General features: G+C 43.7%; 1 protein-coding gene across 1 annotated transcript in view; it reads right to left on the bottom strand.

Moving 5' to 3' along the window:
* Positions 1-1,595: 1,595 nt before the first annotated feature.
* Positions 1,596-23,612, bottom strand: part of LOC138190749 (uncharacterized) — a 36,260-nt gene continuing 14,243 nt past the window's right edge. The window contains exons 12-19 of the mRNA XM_069134996.1: positions 21,829-22,101; positions 21,283-21,475; positions 21,099-21,219; positions 19,784-19,960; positions 19,201-19,258; positions 17,965-18,143; positions 16,350-16,565; positions 1,596-1,630 (exon numbers count right to left, since the gene is read on the bottom strand). Coding sequence (XP_068991097.1) covers positions 16,392-16,565; positions 17,965-18,143; positions 19,201-19,258; positions 19,784-19,960; positions 21,099-21,219; positions 21,283-21,475; positions 21,829-22,101 — 1,175 coding nt within the window. The 3' untranslated portion in view covers positions 1,596-1,630; positions 16,350-16,391. The remainder of the gene's footprint in view (positions 1,631-16,349; positions 16,566-17,964; positions 18,144-19,200; positions 19,259-19,783; positions 19,961-21,098; positions 21,220-21,282; positions 21,476-21,828; positions 22,102-23,612) is intronic.

Here is a 23,612-nt window from a genome sequence, read left to right on the forward strand (position 1 = left end):
CCTTTGCGGCGGCGTTCGGCCTGAGAACGTCCTCCAGGTCATCGGCATGAATGACGAGCATCGGTCGTTCGTAAATCTTCTCAATGATCTTCGGGGTCGCGTAATGAGACCGGACAACCGATTCGCTACCAAGACTGGTGGCGAAGGGCTGATCCTCCTCGGTCTGGAGGGTCGCGTACATCGCGTTGTTCGGTTTGAAGCTCGACACGGGATTCGCCTTCCTCGGTACCGGCGGGGCCCGCGATCGGCCCTCCTTCCGATCGGCGGGGGCCCGAAGCGTCGGCGCCAAGGTCGCGTCGATAACCGAGCGGCAGCTTTCTCCCTCCTTATTTGGCCGCGACTCGCCGATCGGACTCGGGCCCTTCACGCAGGGCCCCGCGGCCTTGACTGTCCCGACTTCACCGCCGGCGGCGGCAGCGCGCTTCAACGAGGATCGCCGCGTCGGCACGGCGATGGGCCCGTTCCGGGCCTTCTCCTTATCCCTCTCCGCTTCGCCACCGGTCTTCGGGGCTTTACTCACGTTAACCGCGGCGTTTCCCCGCTGCGGGATCCGCGACGCTGTAGTTTTCGGTGCCTGCTCTTGCTGCCGGGCCCTACTCCTGTTCGCCAGGTACTCCTTGTAGGGCCCACGGCTTGTGTTCACCCCCACGCTGACTTTCTCGCGACGCACCTTCTCCTCGCTCAGCTCGTCGCAGCTCAACGTCTCAGCCCCTCCCTTAGGCTTCGCCCTTATACCCTCGGCACTCGGGGCCTTGCCGTACCCGGAGCAGCTGCTACTGTTCGACCTTACAAGAGGGCGCTCTTTGCCCCCCTTAAATCCCTGGCTCTGGCTCTGGCTGAGCCAGGCGTCGACCCTCTTCTGGACCTCGCCCTTCCGCAGAAGGATCTCGACCTCGGAGTTGACCCGATGCTGGTCAGTCTGCGGACCGATCGGCTTACCGATTTTCGCGCCAATTTTTGTCTGCGGTAAAATCGGCCCTGGTTTCGGCTTCTTCAACTTTGATGCCGCCTCCCTTTGCCTCTGGAGGTTCATCGTCGCCTCGAAATTGTTCACGTCTATGCTACCGACGTCGCTGAGACCCGACGACGGACTGTAATCGAGATCCTCGTACTGGTCGAGGATGTTGTTTACGGAGTGGGCGTCGATCGAGTTCGTGCTCTTCGACCTGTCCTCTCCGCTCGACGATTCCTGCTGCGCTCCGTTCTCCACCCCCGGACCGACTTCTGGTCGCCTCCGTGTCCCGACCGCTCCACTTCCGGCGAATGGAACGCACCCGTCCGTCCGGCTCTTCCTCAGCGCCGATCTCGCCGCTCCGAGACTCTGGCTCAGACTCCGCGTCGACGGCACGCTGCTCTCCGTGCAGCTCTTCAGCAGCGGACCCCGGAAGTGGCCAATGGTAAGCCGCGCTTCCGGTTCCCCCGGAAACACTTGCAGGTTCTCCGGTGGGTAGAGAGCCGATTGGCTCGGTATCGTCGAAGCGTCATCGTCGGCGAACGGGATGCTGCCGCCTCCTGTAAGCGGCTTGAATGCGACCTCTTCGAAACCACTCATCATGGTACCAACGACGTCACATTTTGCGGGGGAGAATCTGGTGGCTTGTTTTACTCGATTTATACCTTACTCCTCGGTCTGAAACAGAAATCACAAGTGATCAGAATATGTACTGAACAAAAACGGTCTTGACATTATCGTCTGGCAGTGAATTGGTGAAATTGGTCGTAACTGGTCGAGTGATTTCATCACTGCCCATTAGGTTGAAACATTTTTCAACTATTTTCGTTAGGGTGCCAGTTGAAAAATTTGTTACAAATACTGAAAAAAAAAAAAATTGTTGTAAGACCCGGAGAAGGTAGGAAAATATTTAGAGGTTACTAACAATTGTTGTAATATTTTTTATTTATTTTTATATGCACACCTCTAAATATTTTCCTACCTCCTGCAGGTTTTACGACGTTTATTTTTCAGTATTTGTCACAAATTCTTCTAGTGACACCTTAAAAAGAAAAATAAAGATTAAATATGAACCACCCTACCGCACATGATCGCAATGAACCGACGAAATTACGCGTTGCCGATTAGCCACGCTAGTCACGGTTCCCCAGGTATAATATGCATGGGTTTAACGTCCTATCAAAGCCCCTAATCGATAGGTGAATTAATTCAAACCGGATATAGGATTGAAAATGGAAACGTCGAGGTACGTGACCGGCCAAATGGAGGACAATTAGCCATGTTCGGCTCGGTTCGACCCTGAACTGGTTCGACGGATTATCAAGGTGTCTCCGTGCGAATGTGCGCGGAGGAATTGACGCTGGACAATTCGGACTCCATTGGTGATAAAAACCCTTGAGGTAAGGCTCGAAGTGCGATTGTTCGTCTTAATGGACGGTGAACCGCGCGGTCTTCTCATTGTCAGCCTTGGAAGTTCTAAGGGTCCGTTCACACGAGCCTGTGGAAGACCAGCGGCGCCGGAATGACGGTAAGAAAAAACTTTACCTCGCGCCGTTTCAAACGGGTTTCAAGTGTTGGCGACGCTCCGAGCGACTCGTCAGTTCTCTTCACTCTCAACTTCCATGTGACTGCATATATGCGTGTACGTGCCTTGTGTTCTTTTACAATTTTCAAACGTCAGAGGGTCAACTGCATTGTACCAGAGCTTCGTGACCGGTCCGACGAAAATGAAAAAGAACGAGAAGAGAGGCAGGGATATCACACTGCTTAAGGGGTTGTACTTGGTCTGGATTTTTCGAAAATCCATCTTTTCTATTTCATTTTCGTTGTTTGCGTATGCTCAAGTGCTTCCAAAGAAAATATCACGTCTATCCGACTTCTTCTTTTGTTAAGAATTAATATTTTGCTTATTCCTTCGTATTTTTTGTTTTTTCATTTCACACGATCCAGTCCAGAGATATCTCGCTCACCGCAAGATGCATTAAAGCATCAAGCTTCAAAAATCATCACTTTTACAAATAAAAAATATCAGAATCAAGTTCAATGCTGCCCCAATATGTATATAAACTTTTATGTCATCAAATTGAAATGTCTCTGGTTGAAATATCGCTTTTTTCGGCCTCCTAACTACAACCTCTTAAATGGATTCTACTGTAACATTTCAAAGTGAATCGCAGACCAGGTAAACGGAAACATTGATTGTTTTTTTTTTTTTTTTTTTATACATTTACGAGACTTTACTCATCGTCTTATCTGGTTCCTTCACCGGACTTCGGAATAAATGAAATACGATCAATCGGCTATTGCAAGCTGCCGCCGTTCTGATACGTATAACCGACGCGAAGATAATTAATTTTCGCCGCACATTATTAACCAACGGTTGTAATCTGAAGACAGATCAAAACCGTGTACCGGTTGTTAATCACGTGTAAACAACGAACGGGCGAGATCTAATCTCGGCGATATTGTGCAATAATTGTACTAACAACGCAGCTGGGTCCGTAAAAGACGTAGCGACGAGGTGGAATAAGAGGAATTATCGGTCAAGCATCTGTAATTGCTTTGCATCAAATTTCGGTCCGGGCCGTTGTAACCACTACAAACGACTGCTTAAATTACACCATTGTCACGGGCACTCTTGCACTGCTAAATATATATATATATATATCGTAATAATAACTTTGGCCCACCGGTGATGTCAGTCATCGCCAAGCTCTGCAACGTGAGTCAATTCACTTGCTAATTCTGATGTAACGATCATACACGTCTCTGTTATAACGGAGTTCGTAAAGCAGACGGTTGGATTAACGCCTAAAAATATCTCAGTGATCATCGGTTATTACCGAGTACGTCTATATATGTATATATGCATGTGTGAAGGAGAAAAAAAAGTCACGGAACAGGACGACGTCTCTTCAAACTGCAGTTCGCTATGCTTCGTTTATTTCTAGCCGGTTATTGTATGTATATATGCCTACACGTTTACACGTGCTCTATTTGCAGAGGAAGAATAAAGAGAAGGGGGGAAAAAGGAAGATATCCACGGAGACCAACAGCGGTTTGGAAAAAGATCGAAACACATGTGGACTCTACGAAACGTCAGCGTTATAACCGAAGCAAACGGGTTCTACGGACCAACGCAGTGATCCCGAAAGATCAACGGAGTCTTTCGAACTCGTGGAGCAAAACTTTTACACTTCGCTTTACACGTAGAGGCTCTTGAAATACTTTTCGAAAGGAAGGTGTAACGTTGCTGTGAAAATTCGGCGCCTTCGCGAGGAAAACGAATAAAACCAGGGAAAATTACGTTCGGAAATTTATGATTCGCAATTTGAAATTGATATCACAGGGAAGAACAGTCTCAACTGATGAAAATGAATGGTTTTTTTTTTTTTTTTTTATAGGTATATTGAATCTGATCAACGATTTCATTACGCCTTGAACTGTATTGTAGAGTAAAAATCTACACTCTTCTGATAGTTTAGCCAAATATGCAACTAATCGTCTTTTTGCACGATCCACATTTGAGCCTTTTTTTTTGTGAAGAAAAAGGAAAACGTTTTCGCCAAGATGCGATGGACTTTGTCGTTATTAACGCTATCAGGGGCGGTTTAACGATAGCATGATGGGAGATTAGGTTTGGGGTTTGATACGAGAAAGTCCGTACGAAAATAGAAAAAGTACGAAAAATATAAATTTTTAAACTTTGTTTATCAATTCTTTCACACTTATACTTTATTATTAATTATCATTTTTGAATGATAGTGATTTGTATGGAAAACTGAAGTTTGTTTAATCGTTATTTACAATAAATGTTTGCAAAATATGTAATTTTTTTTTTTAAATCCGAAATATCGTTCCGCTTTCTACAAAACAGCAAACCTTATCTAATAGAAAGAACCGAAATTCGACATCTAGAATCCATACTGAAATATCGTGAAGAATCGGCATCATCGTCGATGTAATTTATTCGTGAACAAAGCGAGGACCGCGGCATCCTAACCATTGACGAGCATTAAAGGAGATACGTTATAAGCGTTGGGTCTTGGTAGATCGCTCATCTTGGAGCGATGAAATATACCAAGACGATTCACAGTGTGCGTACGAATTAATACTCGCTGAAGTTCGAAAGCGACGACGTACGTGATCTCACTCCCACGAATCTCCGAAAGACTGAGGTGGGGAAGATATCAGCCGGGTACGTGTGAATACTCCGTGAATGGGTATAATCTGTTCGACGTGACTGCAGACCGCGTTGCAGCATTAACAACTCCCGGCGTTGGTACCGTAGTTGACAGGAACCGAGGAAAGAACCGCACCTTATCGGGCAAAAGGTTAACACCAATTTGTTACGGAGATTAATGGGCCGTATCTCGAATCGCCGGAGTCATAACTCGGGCTCGTGACCCTCTATCCAGACTCTTTCACGACGACGAGGAGGACGCGCCCGGGTTTAGGAGGTGTGTAAAACGCCAACCTCCCCCCTCCTCCCGGGACACACATAAGAATCTCATCCATTGCTGAAATTTACGGTCACGCAGAGTGTCGATCCTACCGAAATTCCCGCTTTTTTCCGCCGCCTCGACGTCGTCGTTACGCTCGGGATTTGATCGATCGAGAATTCGTTCCGAGAGCTTGCGGAGCTTTCTATCTATCATTCGGAGGATCGACGAATCGGCCGGAAAAATCACGATGCGCGATGTGTTTCTTAGGACAGCTTTTGTACGAGACTCCCAATCGTTGCTTCGCGTCTCCTTTTGTTTCTCTTTTTTTGTTTTTCCCATCTGAGAGGGGGCGTGCTTTACGATGTCCGGGGCAGCTGACTGACTGCGTCTAGAAGCTTTATCAAACGGCTCGTTTCATCTTTTTCCGCTCCTCGTGACTCGGTATTCTCAATTAGATTGGATGAAAATTAAACGCGAGGAAATTTACCCGGTTTCGATGTAATTCGTTAGCCGTGTTTGTGAATGATGTACGGTACGAGGGAACGAAGATAAGATAACGGAAGAGTCACGCGGCTGGACACGTGCTTACGTTGCAATACTACCGATAGAAATAGGATTTCCCCCCAGAGCCTTTTTGATACGGGTGTCAAATCTCACTCTGCTGTGCAGACGCGTGACGGAAGTGGGATAAAAAATAGCGCGTGATTGCAATTTTTGGTTTTTTTTTTTTTAACTTTCAATTTTTCATCCATCGTAACGACAGAAATGTGAACGTGAACGGCGGATTCTGCATCGTGCGATTAGGATTCAGCATCCGCTCGAGGAGCGGAAGAAGAATCGCGGAAACGTTCGTAGATTAGAGGACGCGTTATCTCGGACTAGTTTTATGCACCGTGTGCGTGCGGAAAGCGTTAATTTCATTTTTTTTTTTTTTTTTCTTATCTTTTATCTACAATCTTCCCTCTTTCACCTCCCACATTCACCATAACGCTCTCTGACTCACGATAATGGACAAGCAGAACAATGTCGGTAATTGTGACTGGACTCCAGAACGCACCGAAGCCATATGTCATGCATCAATATATTCATCATACTCATGTAAATGCGAATGCCTGAATTAAGGAAGTTTTTGATGATGAAGTCAGAAGTTGAAGAATAATTTGAAAATTTGTAACGTAGTATTTAAAAAAAAACATGATACGGGAAATAATTATGGAGCTTTTTTTCACGCATATTTGAACTAGTTGTATACGTTGTGAAAAGTTATTGATTATATATAGATACATGCGAAGAGAATAATTTACGAACCGAATAAAAATTTGAAAAACGCAAAAGCAGTAGCGGCACGTGAACAAACAGGGAATGAATTAGACGCTTATCAATATACCGATGTTGTTTATTTGGAGCGTCTGACAATAGCCGAGGGGAAAAAAAAATGGATGAGAGGATCTAACATTCAGAAGCGCGTGAAATTCGAATTAGAAAACAGTCTGGTGGACACGATCGTTCCTTCCTCTTCCAGTTCTACACAAGGTAAATATGAAACGCATTCCGAACTAAGCTGAACTAAGCATGAAAAACGACGCGATGCAGTCCAGACCCGCAGTCTGCGATCCAGACTAGTTTTTCCTTCCGGCCAAATAAACAGTCACTTAAATTGAAGGCAGAGAGGACAAACTTTTATATGGGATTCAAAATTCGTGATTTTTAGATGCTCAAATACGTACCCGAGGCTTATCCCAGCATCTCAGAAAAATAGAGAAACGTTCCTAGATCCAAACGCATCGTTTTCATCGTCTCTATATCTCTCACGTAGCCGAATTATTCTCAAACTAAGAGTAACACACACAAAACTGCACCATCCACGACACTGTCAAATAAAAAAAAAAAAAAAGAAACCACCTTCCGACGATCACGCACATTTAATTACACGGGTCACACGGGGTGGAATTCATTGATCGCATTGATCAACGCGCACTGTGAACGACGAGAGTGGAGTGAACCACCATCGAGACCGGGATCGATTTTATACAATCTGAGAGTTGATCGATCCACCGCGGTTTCGAAAATCGTGAAAAGAAGAACAACGAAGAATAAGAAGAAGAAAAAAGGGAGTGACGTACGAACAAAAACCAAAACACCCAAGGGGCAAAAGACTCGGAGAGCTCTTCTCTCGGTTACAGACGCGACACGCGATGGGCCCAAGGAAGCGGCGGCGACTAGCAAGGAGTCCCTCCGAGAAATCCAGTGCCGACCGACGACCATCCGCCAGCCCCCCTCTCGTCCATCTGGGACCCCACGTGGGCCCCTCGAGAATGTGTTGGTGCGGCTGCCTGTGACCGACTCTCTTCTCCTCGTTTGCGAGGCGAACGCTTCTCTCGGTGTGGGACCGAGAGACCGGCAGTCATTAACAAAGGATAGTCTAGCTTTCCTCCTCCTCAACCTCATCCTTATAGAGACGTGTGTCAATCCCATGTGTGCGAGCAAGGTCCGTCTGTATGGTCTAGTCTCTGGTCTCTGGTCTCTTCTGGTCCAGCCGATCTTCGACGAGGACACTGGACTACGATCGAGTGACACTTTAAATGCGTGAGAAGTTTTTGGGGCTTTGACTTTTATCCAACCTTTTTCTTTTTTTTTGAGAAGAGTAGGTATCCCTGTTCTCGACTCTAGCAATGCTGTATGTTTGTTATCTTTTCGAACCGACGCCGCAACGTTATACTTGTCTGCGACTACGAGGGGAACAGGAAGTGTCGAAATGGAATGACAAGTTTGTCGAACGATTCTAGCGGTGGTTTCCAGGTCCCTGATATCTCGGATGTAGCAAGACGACATTGAACTGATTTTTTATCTACTCTCATTAACATTCCACTTGATGTATCGGTACGTAAACTCGTGACTAAGAGTAACGGACAAATATGCAACCACAGCACCATTTTTTGCTGTCACAAGCATATCGAAATTTTGTTAATAACCCAATTATACAATATCGCATGTTGGACAGCGATAATTATAGGTTCAAATTATTTCAAGAGCGCGAAGTTAAGTTTATTCCGATTAACGAAGAAATGAAAACAAATGAGTAAACAACAGATATTTGCAATATGTAAAATACTGTCGATTGACTTTCAAGGGCACGGGGCCTTTTTTTGGGTCCCTGAGAGAAAGAACGAAGGTGAATTCTTTACCGAGACACGCAGGTATAAGGAAGAATGCAACTTGAACCTCTTAGCGTGAATGCAGCCGTCCTTAACTCGAGGCCGCTGGTAATAATGGGAGTGAAGAATATATTCTTTTCTTGAAGTGGATGATGCGGAGCGTCGGCGGGGCGAGTTTAGTTCCAAATTCCCACGTGAATTTCATTTCGTTTGTAGAGTTACGGACGATTATATCCACTCGCAAGCGCATGCAGGGCACGCCGCGAGTGCTCGTCGAACTCGTTTTAGTGGGCACGATTCCCTTGCGTAAGAACGTTGCTCGGCTACCCGGCATGCCTCGGGCGAAATCGACGATCGGATGCAACCTGGTTGAGCGAAATGCGCGGTAATCGGAGTGAGGAATTCACCAGGCTCGTTGGTGGGAGGTGGAGGATTTTTATCCCGCGAAGGGTTCAAAAATGAGAGCCTTACAAAAATTGCATATCACGCGAGTGGGCGGTTAAAAAGTGTTTAGAAATTGATTGGAAGAGAAAATGGTAAAATCAGGATTCGAAAACTGAGACTCAAGTCTTGCGGACCTCAAAAATAACTCCTTGACGCGAGGAGAAGAAAAAGGTCTCGGATCCTTACAATTATATCCTTTCGAAGCATACATTTTTCTTTGCAGTCAAATCTCTTGAAATTTTCATTAATCAAAATGACGTATCTAATATGAGCGAATGGGATCAATTTTTATATTTTTGGTAGGCCACATTGGATTCACTGTCTTGTATTTTGAAATTCTGGCGTCGGATTCGTTTTCAGCGACCCCATAAACCCAAGATTGCCGAGTTCCACGTTTCTAATTCTAATAACATTCCCACGATTGCATTTATTTTGAAAAAATGACAGCTACATCTCAAAAATTGAATATAAATCTTGACTAACTACTTCAAAAAAGGTGTTTCGTATATGAGACGCTGTGGCGCACAAGGGATTTGGCAATGTTTGTTCAGATTCTTCAACATATCCTTAAGAGAACAAAATTTAAGAAAAAAAGTTGTAACTTCTTTTTTGTTCCCTAAGCGAAAAATCGGGGCAAAGTTCGCCGACCCTCTCGTCAATCCAATGTTTAAAATCATGCGCATTCGCATAGTTGGAGTGCAGGTTGGGAGAGGCGTAATTATGTAGTTACTGCAGAGCTTTCATCCGGTTCTCGACGTTTTGTTTTCTTTTTTTCTTCTCTATTTTCTTTTTGTCCGCTGCCGTACCTCTATGCGCTGTTTTTGCATTATATTTTTGAAACCTAATTGCGAACCTTGTCCCTCGTTCCATATCTCGCACAGCTGCAAGCTCACTCCGTAACTTCCTATGCAGTTGCGCTTTTTATGCATATATGTAAGAGAAACAATAACGCTACTCTCGAGGCAGTGCGAAGCGACGGAAGATTTTCATTCGCTAAATTAGCTGCTCCATAATTTCACAGGACTCGAGCTTTTCCAACTCGGTTCTCATTTCTTTTACGGCACGTGTATTACATTCACAGTGATATCGCGCCTGATCGTGACTGGTCTGAAGGTAAATGAAATCACGTAGCTCAGTTTCTGGTCCTCGTCTTGCAACACTCAGAGGCTGCGTAACGTTTCTTTCAACTTGTTGTCTGCATCGCGGGGGTCGATATCTGTAACATCCACTCACTGCATGGGTGAAAATTTAACAAGGTGATAAAAATTAATGGAAATCGTGATCGGAATGCAGGGAGGCAAAAAATCTTCTCGAAGTATCCAATTAACGGTGAAATAAGAACCTGCTACACGCGGCTGGATAATTTCAGGATTATTTGATCCTGAATTTCCGAGTCGCTCGCTCCTCAATCTTGTAGTCCAGTCGAAATTGGTCGAATAAAAAATATTCAGAATATAGCTGCATCCTTGTGTACAAGGATTTTCGAGCCTCAGAAACTCAAATCTGAAGTCATTTTTAAGCTGCATAGCTGGCGTTTCGAAAAAAAAAACAGTAAGATTTGATATTTTTTGCGTTTTCCTCAAAAACTGCTATTGATAGATGGAAAATTACTTCACCATCGTGTAGAGCGAAAAATTCTACATCGAATTATGTCCTCATATTTCGAAACGGAGTCGCTTTGATAAATGAGAAAAAAAGAAATTCTGTTTATCGACGGAGTCTGGGGAAGTTTGGTCAAATAGTTTTTTATCTTAATTTGTTAATCCAACTTTGCTTCCGACATGTAAGGACGTAATTCGATGTAGAATTTTCCACTCTACACGATGGTCAAGTAATTTTCGATCTATCGATCGCAGTTTTTGAGAAAAACGCAAAATATGTAAAATTTTACCGTTCGTTTGAAACGCCGACTATGCAGCTCGAGAATAACTTCAGATTTGAGTTCCGAGCTGTCGAAAATCCTTGTGCACAAATATGCAGACCTATCCCGAATATTATAAACTGAGACCTACTTTGGCTGAATTACGCGGGGTCGAACATTTTTTGCCTTCTCCCTCTCTCTTTCCATTTTCACATTATTATTTGATCTGCAGGGATCAGTTGGCAGAAAAAAAACTCGTCTGAATTCGAAATGGCATGCGTCTTCGATTTCGCAATCGCTCTCTCATGGATCCCAGTGGACCAATTCAAGCCGGCTCTCAGCAGCTCAAGGCCCCGGTTAGAATCTCGAGTTATGCGAGTTTGTCCGGGTTCGAAACGACGAGATTTAACGGTCCGGATCACCGAGGACGAGTTTACTTTCTTGTTGAGATAATCGTAAAAAGTTGAAGTGGTTTTATACATAATAATTCGTTCCTATCGTCCTGCAATCCCTGAGAGCATTCTAACCGATCGGTATAATTATGCATCTTTTTCCTTACCCCGCACGATGAATCCGTAATCATTTCTAATTATGCAATTTTATCGCCGATCTCCATTCCGAACATTCGTTTTACTGCAACAGTTTAATCTCTTTCCTTAATTTCTTTTTCCTCCCTGAAACTTATATACTCTTCTCTCTCCCGTAGGCAGACACGGGCTTGAAAATTTCGAGATGCTCGGCTAAGTTGAACAAATATTTAACGATAATTAAAATAATCACCGAGTTTGGTCGCCGGCAGCAGCAGCCTCTCGACGTGCGATGAATGAGCTGGGTGTATATCGCGTGTCTAATCGAGGCCGAGTTTTTCTCCCTGTTTGAATAACGAATACACATATATATATATATACACACATATGTATATATATATATATATATACTATAACGATAATGACAAGACGCTCTGAACCACACGCGTGTGTATGCTGTAATATAATAACGGCTCTTCTCATTCATCCCGATCTATTTTCGTGCCTATAAAATATCACCGAGTGATCCACTTGGCCCGGATAAACGTTGCCGATTGTCGTCAGCTCGTTTGACACGCCATTGCTGCTACTAAGATGAAATTCAATTAAAGTATCAAGCGCGGGACAAATTGCTCGTTGAAGAACGGATACCACTCTCTGATCACAGCGCTCTCCTCGTCTCGAGTGTCAATTGATTCCCGGATAAAGCTCGATTCGCGAAATAATATTCCACCGGTCGTGAAATCGGCGGTGAAAAATCGTCAATTATACCATTCGGAAATTTCAAGCTTGTCTCGAGGAGACGATGAGAGCGGAATCCGACTAGACGATCAATCCGGATTCATTAAAGTCTCTATGGAGAGTTTAGTTGGCTGAAAGAGCTTTCAATTGACGTCGCAAACGGCGATTGAAACACGCTCTTTGACGCCTGTTATTTTATCCCTCTGATCGCCAGCTTTGCGTATGCAGACGGCGTGAAGATCTTAGATTATGTGGCCCGCAGGGCGGAAAGAGAGAGAATCCTCTCTTCCACTCTTTTGTTTTTCTCTCTCTCGTGTACCGAGAGGCGTGAGACGGAAGCTTGGCAGCTTGCAGGATGCCGTTTACGACAATTTTCGGAGCCAGCCAGCCGCTGTCGGTACAAAACGGAGCTGAATAAGGGCTTCCGATTTCCAAGCTTATTTTATGCATTTTGCATTTCATTTCCCACCATGCCATGAGCGTTCCGCGTCTGTTTCAGCCGCAAACCGCGAAACACGAATCGGCATCACGATTCTCATGATCGTGATGATGCACCTTTCCCGAATGCGGTCGAACCGTGCACTGCGGATGCAAAGATGCAGTGACCACGATTCGAGAAGAAGAAGAAGAAAACAATAATCACGAAGAAATTCTTCGACCGGATTTTAAACTCGAGTTGAAATTTTTTTTTTTACATTCCAACAAAAGGAAACGTTCGACTTAATTATTAACTATCAACTAATAATCAACTTGGAACGTTGCGTTGCTCGGTAGAAGGATTTAATTCTGTCTGTAAATATAAAACGATAATCAATCAATACGAGTCTCGATATAAAGCTTCTAATTTTCCAATCCCCGTCACTTATTTTGCCCAGACAATAATTGTGTGAGAAAAATTATACATGTATTTTTGTATATTATAATAATATCGATCATTTCGCAAGACCGTTGCACGAAATTATTCTCATCTGTATACCGTGGAAAGTTTTCGAGAATTAGAATGTTGAAATATGTATGTATTGCGTATTGTACATGTATATATATACATATATACCTATGCACAAAGCCAACGCCCAGAGAAGGTCTCGAAGAATAAAGTTAGTATCTAGTTTTGGGTTAATCGCGACGCCCGGAGAGCCGGCAGCGCCTTTTCCTCTGATTGTTAAGCCCCCGGGGGAGCTTCGCCAGGATTACGCAAGTAAGAATGAACCAAGCTCTCGGGTTAGTCGCCCGCACGCCGGGATTTTCATCTCTCCGTGAGGAAAGAAGGAGACGCAGAGCGAAACGTCCGCGAGCAGAGAGAGAGAGAGAGAGAGAGAGAGAGAGAGAGAGAGAGAGAGAGATAGAGATATGCGATTGGTTCGAAAAACCGCTTCTTTCCCCCGTTCGCGGCTCGAGATGAAGAAGGAAAAATCCGGCTGCATCCAGACGCCTCCGACTTGTGGTTTAGGCCCTTCGTCAAGCCCTCGAGAAGGCTCGTGAGCCAAATATTTATACACTTACCGTGGCCGCCTTTGGTGATCCTGTTAGGTCGGGGGAAAGTACACAAACTCGAGTGCATGCTGCATCGGTGAGCCGAGGGAAGAGAAAAATTCGATGCATTTCGATGATTTTGTCAGGAGATGATCGCACCTTGGGTGGTTTGTTGGATTGTTACGTTGGCAAGGTACGAGGATCTCTTTAAAAATACTGTGTAGAAAATAGTGGGAAATTTGAATACGGAACTGGGTTGAAATTCCGAAAGTTGAAAAGCTCCGAAAATGACAAAATCCGAATTTTTTTATGGCGATACTCGAAGTAAAGAAATGAAACTTTGACGAAACGTCAAAGTTTCGAATTGGCCGAAAATGAGTAAAATTTGAAAATCTGAAACATCGAAATTCCGAATGATCCAAGATTTTCAGTTTTGTGAATTTCCTCGACTCGATGAATTACTCCTCGATGTCTGATTTTATTCAAAAGAAGATTCTCCAAAAATTCATTGAAAAGTTTTTTTTTTTTTGTATCATTTCGGTATCGCTGAAGATTCAATTTTACAACACAGCATCGTTATTCATTATAATTACGATTAACAAACATGAAGAAAGAAAATCTGTTCCAGTAACTTCGTAGAAAATGAGACTGAAATCGAAGACTCAATTTTTCAACAATTCCGATTCGATTTGAACGAGCTTTCGCGTGTAATTCCAGTCCTTTCAATTTTTCTCCCGCTCGAAATCGATCCTCGTAGCTCAAGGATAAAGTGATTGACACAAAGTAGCCTTTTGGCCAACCAGCCTCTCCGATACGATCGGATGTTGACGTTTCACGCGCTTCGTAGTTTTATCGCCTGCTCCTCGCGGCTCGTGTGAGTTACACAAGCCTTGACTGCGCGCATCCACTCCCCCATTTTTTCCCTGCCCTACGGCTCCGGGTTATCTGCAGCTTCCGTTGTGTGTTTTTTCTTCTCTTGCTCGTGTTTCCTCGCTTTTTACGGATTCCTTTTTTTTCCCACTCTCTTTCGCTCATTTTTTCCCTTCGTTTTACAGCTCGGCTCTTTATACCCGTAATCGCAGTTTTGCGCCGCAAGCTTCTATACGCGGCAAAACTTTAACGGAGCTTCCCATTGTTCTCTATTCCTCGTCGATGCGATGCTTGTTCGGAAACTCGATCGCTGCCTCCTTTATACCTTCTCCATTCTATGTCGAAAACGCGGCCATCGACTCCGCTCATTTTCCACCGTTTAATTCTCACCACCGATATCCAATCGCCCGGTTTCAAGGTCACGTAAATACGATTCTATCTTGTCACAAAAATTTCTAAACCTCACTTTCTTACTACTTGAATATTACTCTCTCACCAATAAGTTCGTAAATAGGAGTACGAATTTGTTGCAAGTATATCCGAAGCTTAAATTTATTCTTCAAAAATTTCAGCACCAAGTTATTCTCCGTTACATTCAAATCGAGTCATTGGAATCAGTTGGTTGGATAAATTTGTCATGTTTCGTCAGAGTTTAATTTCTCTACTTAAAGTTTCGGCATGAAAAAATTTGGAATTCGGCGTTTTCGGAACTTTTCAAATTCGGAATTCCAATCCCACCTCTCGAATACATCCCATTATACAATCTTGATGAAGCTTAAGTATAGTCAAATTTGAACTTCACGAAGTACCTGTTCACGTTTTCATTTTCGATCTGCATAACGCGATGTAGTAAAATCACGAAGTACTTTAGGCCGCGACCATGTGTTTGACGGTTTTGCGCTCTCCCGATTCAATCACAGAGAAAGAGAGAGAAGGAAGAGAGGCAAAAACGTTCAAGAATAAGAAAGACAAGAAACGGCGAAAAAAATCGTCAGCCAGAGAAAGCAATGGCACAATTTCACGCCCCTTGAGTTTCACAGAGAATCATTCTATTCCGTTCTACAGCAACAGCGATTCACGGGTTCAAAATTGAATTTTATATTTATATACCTACACCGGTGCCTGAGGGGAAAAATTTTCAACCAAAGGATATAAATGAAACCGAACTTATTTTTACTAATTCATGGCTTACGTAGTAACAGCGTCGCTTCTCCTGTCATTCAAGATGCAATTTTTACGTAAAATTTGTCTTCAACTTCGCAAGATTCCTTTTTTCTCTCTGTTTCTCCAGAATTCCGAACGAAAACGATTTCACCAGAGTATGTAAAACGATTTCACTATCAATACGTAAATTTTTCAAATATTAAAAAAAAAAAAAATATATGAAACAATATCACAAACAACTTCAGACCCATAAAATACAGAACCAAAAATCGATGTAACAAATTTTCCTTTAGTTGAATATTTTTTTTTTACCCACAATGCCCGACTTGAGCCAATCGTAACGTCTCGATCTATAAGCCTAATTATTTAAGGGAAAAGTGGGGCGAAGATGGGAAACAGAAAATCAGGAATAAAGTTCTGTAATTTCGTTTGTCTTTGCGGAGCTTTATCGAGACTTCGGTGGATTGGCGTCGTTACGAACTTTACGGGTTCTCAATTCCCTCCGCAGCGGTACGAAATAAGGAATGACTAACGAGCATCGATCTGCCGGCAGGGAAAACGGGACAAGACGATCCGGCTCAAAACGTTCAAAATTTCCCGAGTAATTCACTAAATTTCGTATAAATTTTCGCGACGATTTCTCCCTTCGGAAAAAGCGGCCAATAATAAATCGGCAAAGTAAGGATCGTACGTGTATTTAATCGAGTGTATAATTACATATTTATTATAGTTGCGAAACGCGATTCCACGTATCGACGATCACTCTTGGTCAGGAAACTGGACGTTGAGGCAGATTCCCTTGGGTTTCAGGGATATCTCTTCGCTCCTGAGAACCTCTTCCGCGTCCGCGAATGTTCGCATAAACAGATTGCTCGGATAAGTCCGCGCAGGTTTTAGCGGCTTCTTGTTAAATCCGTTATCGATCAGCCAGTGCTGGAATAAATTGTCCCAATTGACTTCCACGGTATCCAAAAAACGTGAAATTTAAGGGTTGACGCGGGATTCGCGCGAAATAAATCCGCAGTAATAAAATCATCCTGGCTTGAAAAATCACGTTTTTCATTTTTATAACTAGGAATAAATGTGATTATTATTCATGGTTAGTTTGATAGAAATTCGTGCGAAAGAGAGAGAGAGAGAGAGAGAGAGAGAGAGAGAGAGAGAGAGAAAATGGCAAAGAGAGAATAAGAGAAGCGGTTGTAATGTATCGAAGGTCTCAAGACTTTACGAGATGTCGTAAATTTTCTGACGAGATGAAAACTTCGTTTTAAATGACATCCCGAGGAGTAATTTTACTTTTGAAACAACAGTTTACTCGCAAGAGCTGGGCAACGATTAACTCCCCCCCACCAAAAATTTTCCCCATCCAGCCCTCTTTTCCGCAGCGGAGTTTCCTCGATCCGAGTAGCGAAACGCCCCCCGCGGAATAGCCACGTTTTCACACTGTTTTATACCCCTCCTACGATGAAAACGAGAGACGGGGTGTGTATATTATAATATTCCGGAAATGAACCGTTCTTCCCGTTTCTTCTCGTATAATATTCAGCGTTTTGTTTCTCACGACGATAAAAATGAAAATAAAAAGAATAATGAACGAGAAAAGAAACGGACGTCAAAAAAAAAAAAAAGACCCGAGGCAAAGCGAGCGTGAGTTACACGAAAACTTTTCCACCAGCTTTTGACTGCCATTCTTCGCTCTTTCTTTACCAAAAATATTCTCCATGCATTGTGTATTAATTTATAGAAAGGACGCTTTCCACTACCAATAAAAAAAAAAAAACAGAAAACAAAAACGGCTACACTTTTGAATCACCGTGCATAAATAAATCTTAAACAAAATCTCACGCTTCTTTCTCGTATTCAAAATCTGATACAAATGTGCACGATACATGTAAAAACCGAGTTTCGAGGGGTAAAAACAGCGTTTATATTATTTCGCAGATCGAAATACAGCCAATAAGGGATCCTCGCAAAATTCCCCGCCGATGGAGATATGCAAAGCGTGATGGAGAAAAAAAATAATGTGCGTATGTATGTTTATTAGAATTCGAACGAAAGAATCAGAGATAGTGTAGAGGAAAGAAAATGCTTCTGAACCGCGTAATTGAAGCCTGTTTCGAATTTTGTAAAATTCCGCGATTTATACTGTTAATATAGTGTAATGGAAAAATTAATATCCTGCGAAATATGGGGTGGAATATTTTTTTTCTCCCCCCTCCCAATGTTTTCCCTTCTTTCTTATTTCAACTTGACACCGGCAGCCCCGTCCCTTTCTCCTTTTTAAATTTTAATTTTCACCGGCTTTGGGCGACGTCTTGGGGGAAGCTCTTACCTGCTTGAAGGGGCACGCCGTGATGAACCGGTAACCCCCGTTCTCCGCGTTCATAAAGTACCCTCTTAAACTGTACGGCGTTCCCACCGGCACGTTGAGGCCTCCAATGGGATGTTTCAGGTTCCGAAAAACAACTCTGATATTAAGGAGCTGGGCGACGAACTCGAGGGCGGATTGCTCTGGGGGTTGAAATATGGAGGTGACGGTAGAAGGGGGGCGAAAATCGTCGGTAAAGAGAGGGGGGGAGAGAGAGAGAGAGTGGGGGAAAAAGGAAGCTCGCAAAACTTTTTACAACCGTCTGTCATAGACGCGGACTTCCGGTCGGAATTAAAAGCGACGGACTATCGTTGAAATTGATTGCCCCGTTCCCCCATAAAATTATCGCGTCGTTTTCACAGGGTGTGTGCAACCGGAAGTGAGATCCCGGAAAATTCAAAAGCAAAGAAAAAAAAATAAATAAAAAATGAACGGAGGAAAGAGGGAGAGATGACCAGACGAGGCGGAAGAGAGGGTCGAGCAGAACTTGGATAATTCTTACAATTTAGCATCTCGCCCGAGATACTGCGCGCTGGGTTAAATAACAACGTGATGAAAACGAGGGAGGCGAGCGGGCGTTTTTAATTGGCACGTGAACAAACTTTTTAACTTGAATATTGCAGGCATGTGTTTACTTTCTCCGATGGCGAGCTGCGCGGAGACTAGGGGATGATTTATAACACGTACACATCACCAGCTTTTTCTCTTCTTTTATGCTTATATTTCTTTCTTTATCTGACGGGATTTGCGAAATTATAACTTCACCCCTTTTTGAATTCAAAGTTCTACTCCCTATGAACGTTGTCCTTTGCTGATCAATTTTAAATCAAATTTCGTTTTGTATTCCCTCAAGTTTGATTGCAAACCCATGGGGGGTCAATTTTTCGATTATCTCAAAATCTAATCTCCAACTCCCCAATTTCTTCACAGTCTAAATAAAAAAGTATAGAAATACGTACAAAAATTTTTTTGTTTTTTTTTCCTTTAAACACAGTTACCGAATTGTAAGTAATATTGAATTCCGTTGAAATTTCATAACGCGATGAGATTCTTTTGACGAAATGCACGGGAACTTTGATTTGGCTTCTTCAACTCTGATTGGATTGGGTTTTTGTTTTCGTTTTCGAAAATTTTTTTAACCCACTTACGTGGCTGACGTATTCGGAACACGCGACTTACGAACAAGTGAGCCGAACTTACCAGTGAGGCAGGAATTCCTGGACGAGTAATCCTGACTAATCGTGAGCGATCTGCAGCTCTGCAATACAGAGATAAACTGTCGTTGGTCTAATTGCGAAAGAGTTTATAAGTGTGAAAAAGAAGAAAAAATAGAGTAAGATTGAAGAAAAAATTTGTAAAATGAAAAGGCCTATTCTGTCTGCAGACGTGCGTATGTTAATTGGTGAGATAATTTTTATTGAGAAAAACAAGACAATTATAGTTATTCGTCGGTTATCGATATAGATATACTACAATACATCATGGGTTACGAGAAACGGTCTATTTAATAATAAAAAAATAAAATAAAACACACACAATCTCTACGTATCCCCGACACGTCGACCGTCGACCTACTCGACGTATAATTAATTGTCAGACTTTTTTCTCGCTCCCTAATCAAACGGCACATCACTCTTCGTCTCCCATTCCGTTTCTCTCGTAATTCTCTCCTCAACCGACAGAGATCGGATTATGCAGGCAAACAGACAAAATATCCTTTGACGTCGATCTTGATCGTCGTTCTCCTCCGACGAGTGATTCACTTCCGATTTCTCAGCCCTACCTTGCACCTCTTACCGCCGTCTTGGAGCGAGTCTCTGGACCGTTTGAGCTCGTTCATAACATATCTCGTGTCTTCGTCCTCCATCTTGGAATTCCTACAGTCCCCGTAGGTGTTGACGCTTATTAATTTCCGGCCGCAACACGAGTCCCCGTCTCCCTCCTCCTTTAGCAGGCATATCTAGAATCGGTCAGAACTACGGTCAGTCATTTACTATCCGAAACGGGATCCGAACCGCAACGGATATTGCCCAATACGAAACGAATGTCGATCGATTTGCGGCTCCGGCCGAATTATTGCCGACGCTCAATTAGGGGATGAGCGTTAATTTGGCAAATTCTGGGAATGGAATCGACTCGTAATTACAAGTCTCGAAACGCTTTGACAAATGATTCGCGAATCGGGGTCGGGCAAGGGAGAAAATATATTATGGTCACTTCCGAACGTTTCGTACAAGAAAATGTTGAAGAAACCCTTCTCAAAGTATCTTTTGAACTTCAAGAGGTTATATCTAGTCAGGATTTTTCGAAAGCGATTTTTTTTTACAAAATGTAGTCGAGTATATGCACAAAAAATTTCACGTCGGTCAGTCAAATATTCTCGAAGTTACGCGCACATTTGCAAAGAAGCCCCGGAGGGTTTGAAAGTGCTTGTGAACCTTTGAACGAGTTTTTCTTAAAACTATATTTTATTACATTTTATAAGACGCACTAAAGCATCAAGCTTTAAAAATCATTATTTTTGCAAATAAAAAATATCAGAACAAAGTTCAATGTTACTCCAATGCGTGTATAAATTTTTATATTGATAAATTGAAATGTCTCTTGATGAAAAATTCTTGAAAAATCGCTTTGTTCAACCTCCTGCCTAGGTACAACCCCTTGAGTTACTCTTACAAATTAATTCCTTTACTTCGTGGTTCACCCTGTATAACTCGAATATAAATTCCCAAGGAGTGTACAACGTCTGTCAATTCGTTCCTGTCCCCTTTTCTGCCAGTTTATTACTGGGAAAAGTCGTATTCCAGGATACTTCCCATTTCCTCCGGTCTGTTCCTGGGCTCGAGGATCGGTCCTACTTGATCCCCAGCGGCGGAGGAACGCCATTACTTGTCCTGCGAATGCGCCCTCCAGCAAAGTCCGCGGAATAGTCTTTCCACGTCGAGGGGCGATATCAAGTCTCTTGCTTTTCTCTTTCTCCTTCTACTCCCGATTCCTGCACGTCCCTTGTTACTCGTCGACTTTGTCCGTCTGTCCGTCTGTCCGTGATTCCCGTACCCAGGATCTTTGATATCGTCATCTATCACTGATAAACATACCTTGGATTCGTCGCTGTAACATCTCTCACGTCTGGCGGCTAACGAGCCTCTGCAACGCTTGTGGCAAACGGCGACAGGCCAAGTGAGAAAGAGTACGAGATTGAGGAGGAACTCCGTTCGCCTGAAAGAGCAAACAAAGGTGTTGAAAAGCAGTTACGGATCGGTCCAATCAGCGACGATGAACCTTCGGCATATCCGCACGGATCTTCGTCCTGTCTCAGGATGCACGATGCGTCCTTCAGAGTCGGTGACGATGCTGCAGCAGCGGAGTTCCGGCTCAAAGTACCCTTCGATCTTGCAGCCCCCTTCCAAAAGGGTGTCGAGACCCCATCGACTGACGACGGGGAAGAAAATGCCGACGAACCACTTGAGCATACCTGCACAGGAGTAGTACGTAGAAAAAGGATCTCGATAAATCTGAGGCTACGGAAATCAGCCGAATAACCGTGAGCAGGTAAGACGGTAAATAAGCGGGAGTGTCAGGAGGGACCATCCCTAATTTGACGTTATTTTTTCAGAAAAGGGAGGCGTTCCGAGAGGACTGATAAACACTCTCGTGGATTTCTCCCCTTTGCCGAGGAAACCGAGGACTCGGTTCCACCTCTCGACGCGATTTACTTCTCGCAAGTGTGATGAATGAAGGAAGAACCGAGCGATCCCCGTCTCTCGTCGGCTCTGAAAGGCCGGTAAAAACATCTCGCGTTGCGTAACTGTCCGCATAAACTCTTACCGAGAATCAGGAGGAGCAGGACGAGCAGAGCGCTGAGGATCAGGACGTCCTTGATCGTGTTCGCCAGCACGGAAGACTCCATCGAGGGGACCGGCACCGGACCCTGAAAACCAGCGGCGTGATAGTGCTCGGTTGACATCGGCTGACATCCGAGACCAGCGACGCTGCCAACACAGGCACAAAGACAGTGCCAGACGCAGAAGCATCGGTCCATTTTCTGCACGCGTATCCTCCGCATGGCTACCAATTCACCATGGTGATTGATAACCTCAACTGAAACGGAAGAGCAAACGAAGCGACATCGATTGGTGGCGGGGTATTTTTCTCGGACTTTAACTTCCTCTTTCTATTATTATTCGGCTTGTTCTTTCTGCTCGTTTCAAGTCTAGCCACAGCGGCGTGACTTTTCGCCATTGAGGAGAGCCGGAGAACGTGAGAGGCAGTAAAACCGAGACGTTAGAATGCTCCGAGCGTTGGTATGGGGACCGAACGAACGGTGCAATGAAATTTTACGATAGCGAAAATCTGGGCCTTCTCGGCGAACACGTCTCCCTCCAACATCCGAACGTTGTAAGGAAATGATAATTTACACGCGAATATCTAACGATCAGCGGTTCTCATGGAATATATAATAGCATCGACCGGTTTCAGTTATCGTTTTTCCCCGGTCACGAGGAATGGGGAAACTGTTTAACGTCCTGAACTTTGAGCACAGCTGAGAGAAATAGATGAAATTTACTTGACAAAGTCGGGGCATACTCGAAATGGCTTGTGTCTTCTGATCCTTACGGTATACACGAAAGCAACAATAATTCCTTTCTTACTTGCAATCACGGTACGTTTCATTATTTTCCTGAAACCTCTCGGAGCGAGCAAATATCCACGTCATAATTTATCGGTTCAAAGAGAAATCCAGTCGTACGGAAATCTTTTCCGAGAGGTCAGATAAAGACGGATGCAAAGAGAGCGTGAATTTCTACTGGGGTAAGGGTAATATGAAACAATACAACCCTCCAAATCCCTCGATGTTTGACGAAAATGAAAATGAAAACCTTTGGAAATGAAAGCGAAATAAAACGATTGAAATGTATGAAGAATGAAAAAAGAAAAGAAAAACAACAAACAAATTTTGCCCAGAAGTGCAAGATAATTTATTTACAAAACTAGAGTAGTCGACGTTTTCTCGTTATTCATACATTACATCTACCGGGAGGATAAATAATGACTTAGAAGCAAATCGGCGTGGCAGATTTATCGTCGACCATGTTTGAAATTACGAAGTAAAGATTTATTATTCGAGTTTGGACGGGTGTCTGTCGAGTTAGAAGTACTGCTGGATATTGGCGAGGAGCTTTCCCAGTCAGCCTGGAGTCTAGACTGTCGTCTATCGTCTAGACGAGTTACGTCTTGAGGGACAATGTCCCGCAAATTTCCTAACGTGTTCGGAAGCACATTTCAGCCGGGAAAATCGAGGCTTCCGAGGGCCGTCAAGCCCAGCCGAGGGTGCTTCCGAAGCTCCGATGAGAGAGAAATTCGGGATTCGCGTTGAAGAATAGCTGGAGGTGCAGTTGCGAACGTTATTAATCATATTCAGGAACACGGGCGTCTCTAAATATCTCGCAAACTCACTCGAGGCGACTATGCCAACTATTTCAGTAAGCAGGCGCTAGTCTAACAATCCGGCATAAATACCACTCGCAGTAATCCCGCGGCTCTGAGACGACGACGACGTCTCTTCCCTCACCAGAACAAACAACTAAAACCGAAAAAAGTATACAGTATAG

Source organism: Neodiprion pinetum, chromosome 4 (genome assembly GCF_021155775.2).
Source record: "Neodiprion pinetum isolate iyNeoPine1 chromosome 4, iyNeoPine1.2, whole genome shotgun sequence".
Classification (NCBI taxonomy): Eukaryota; Metazoa; Arthropoda; class Insecta; order Hymenoptera; family Diprionidae; genus Neodiprion; species Neodiprion pinetum.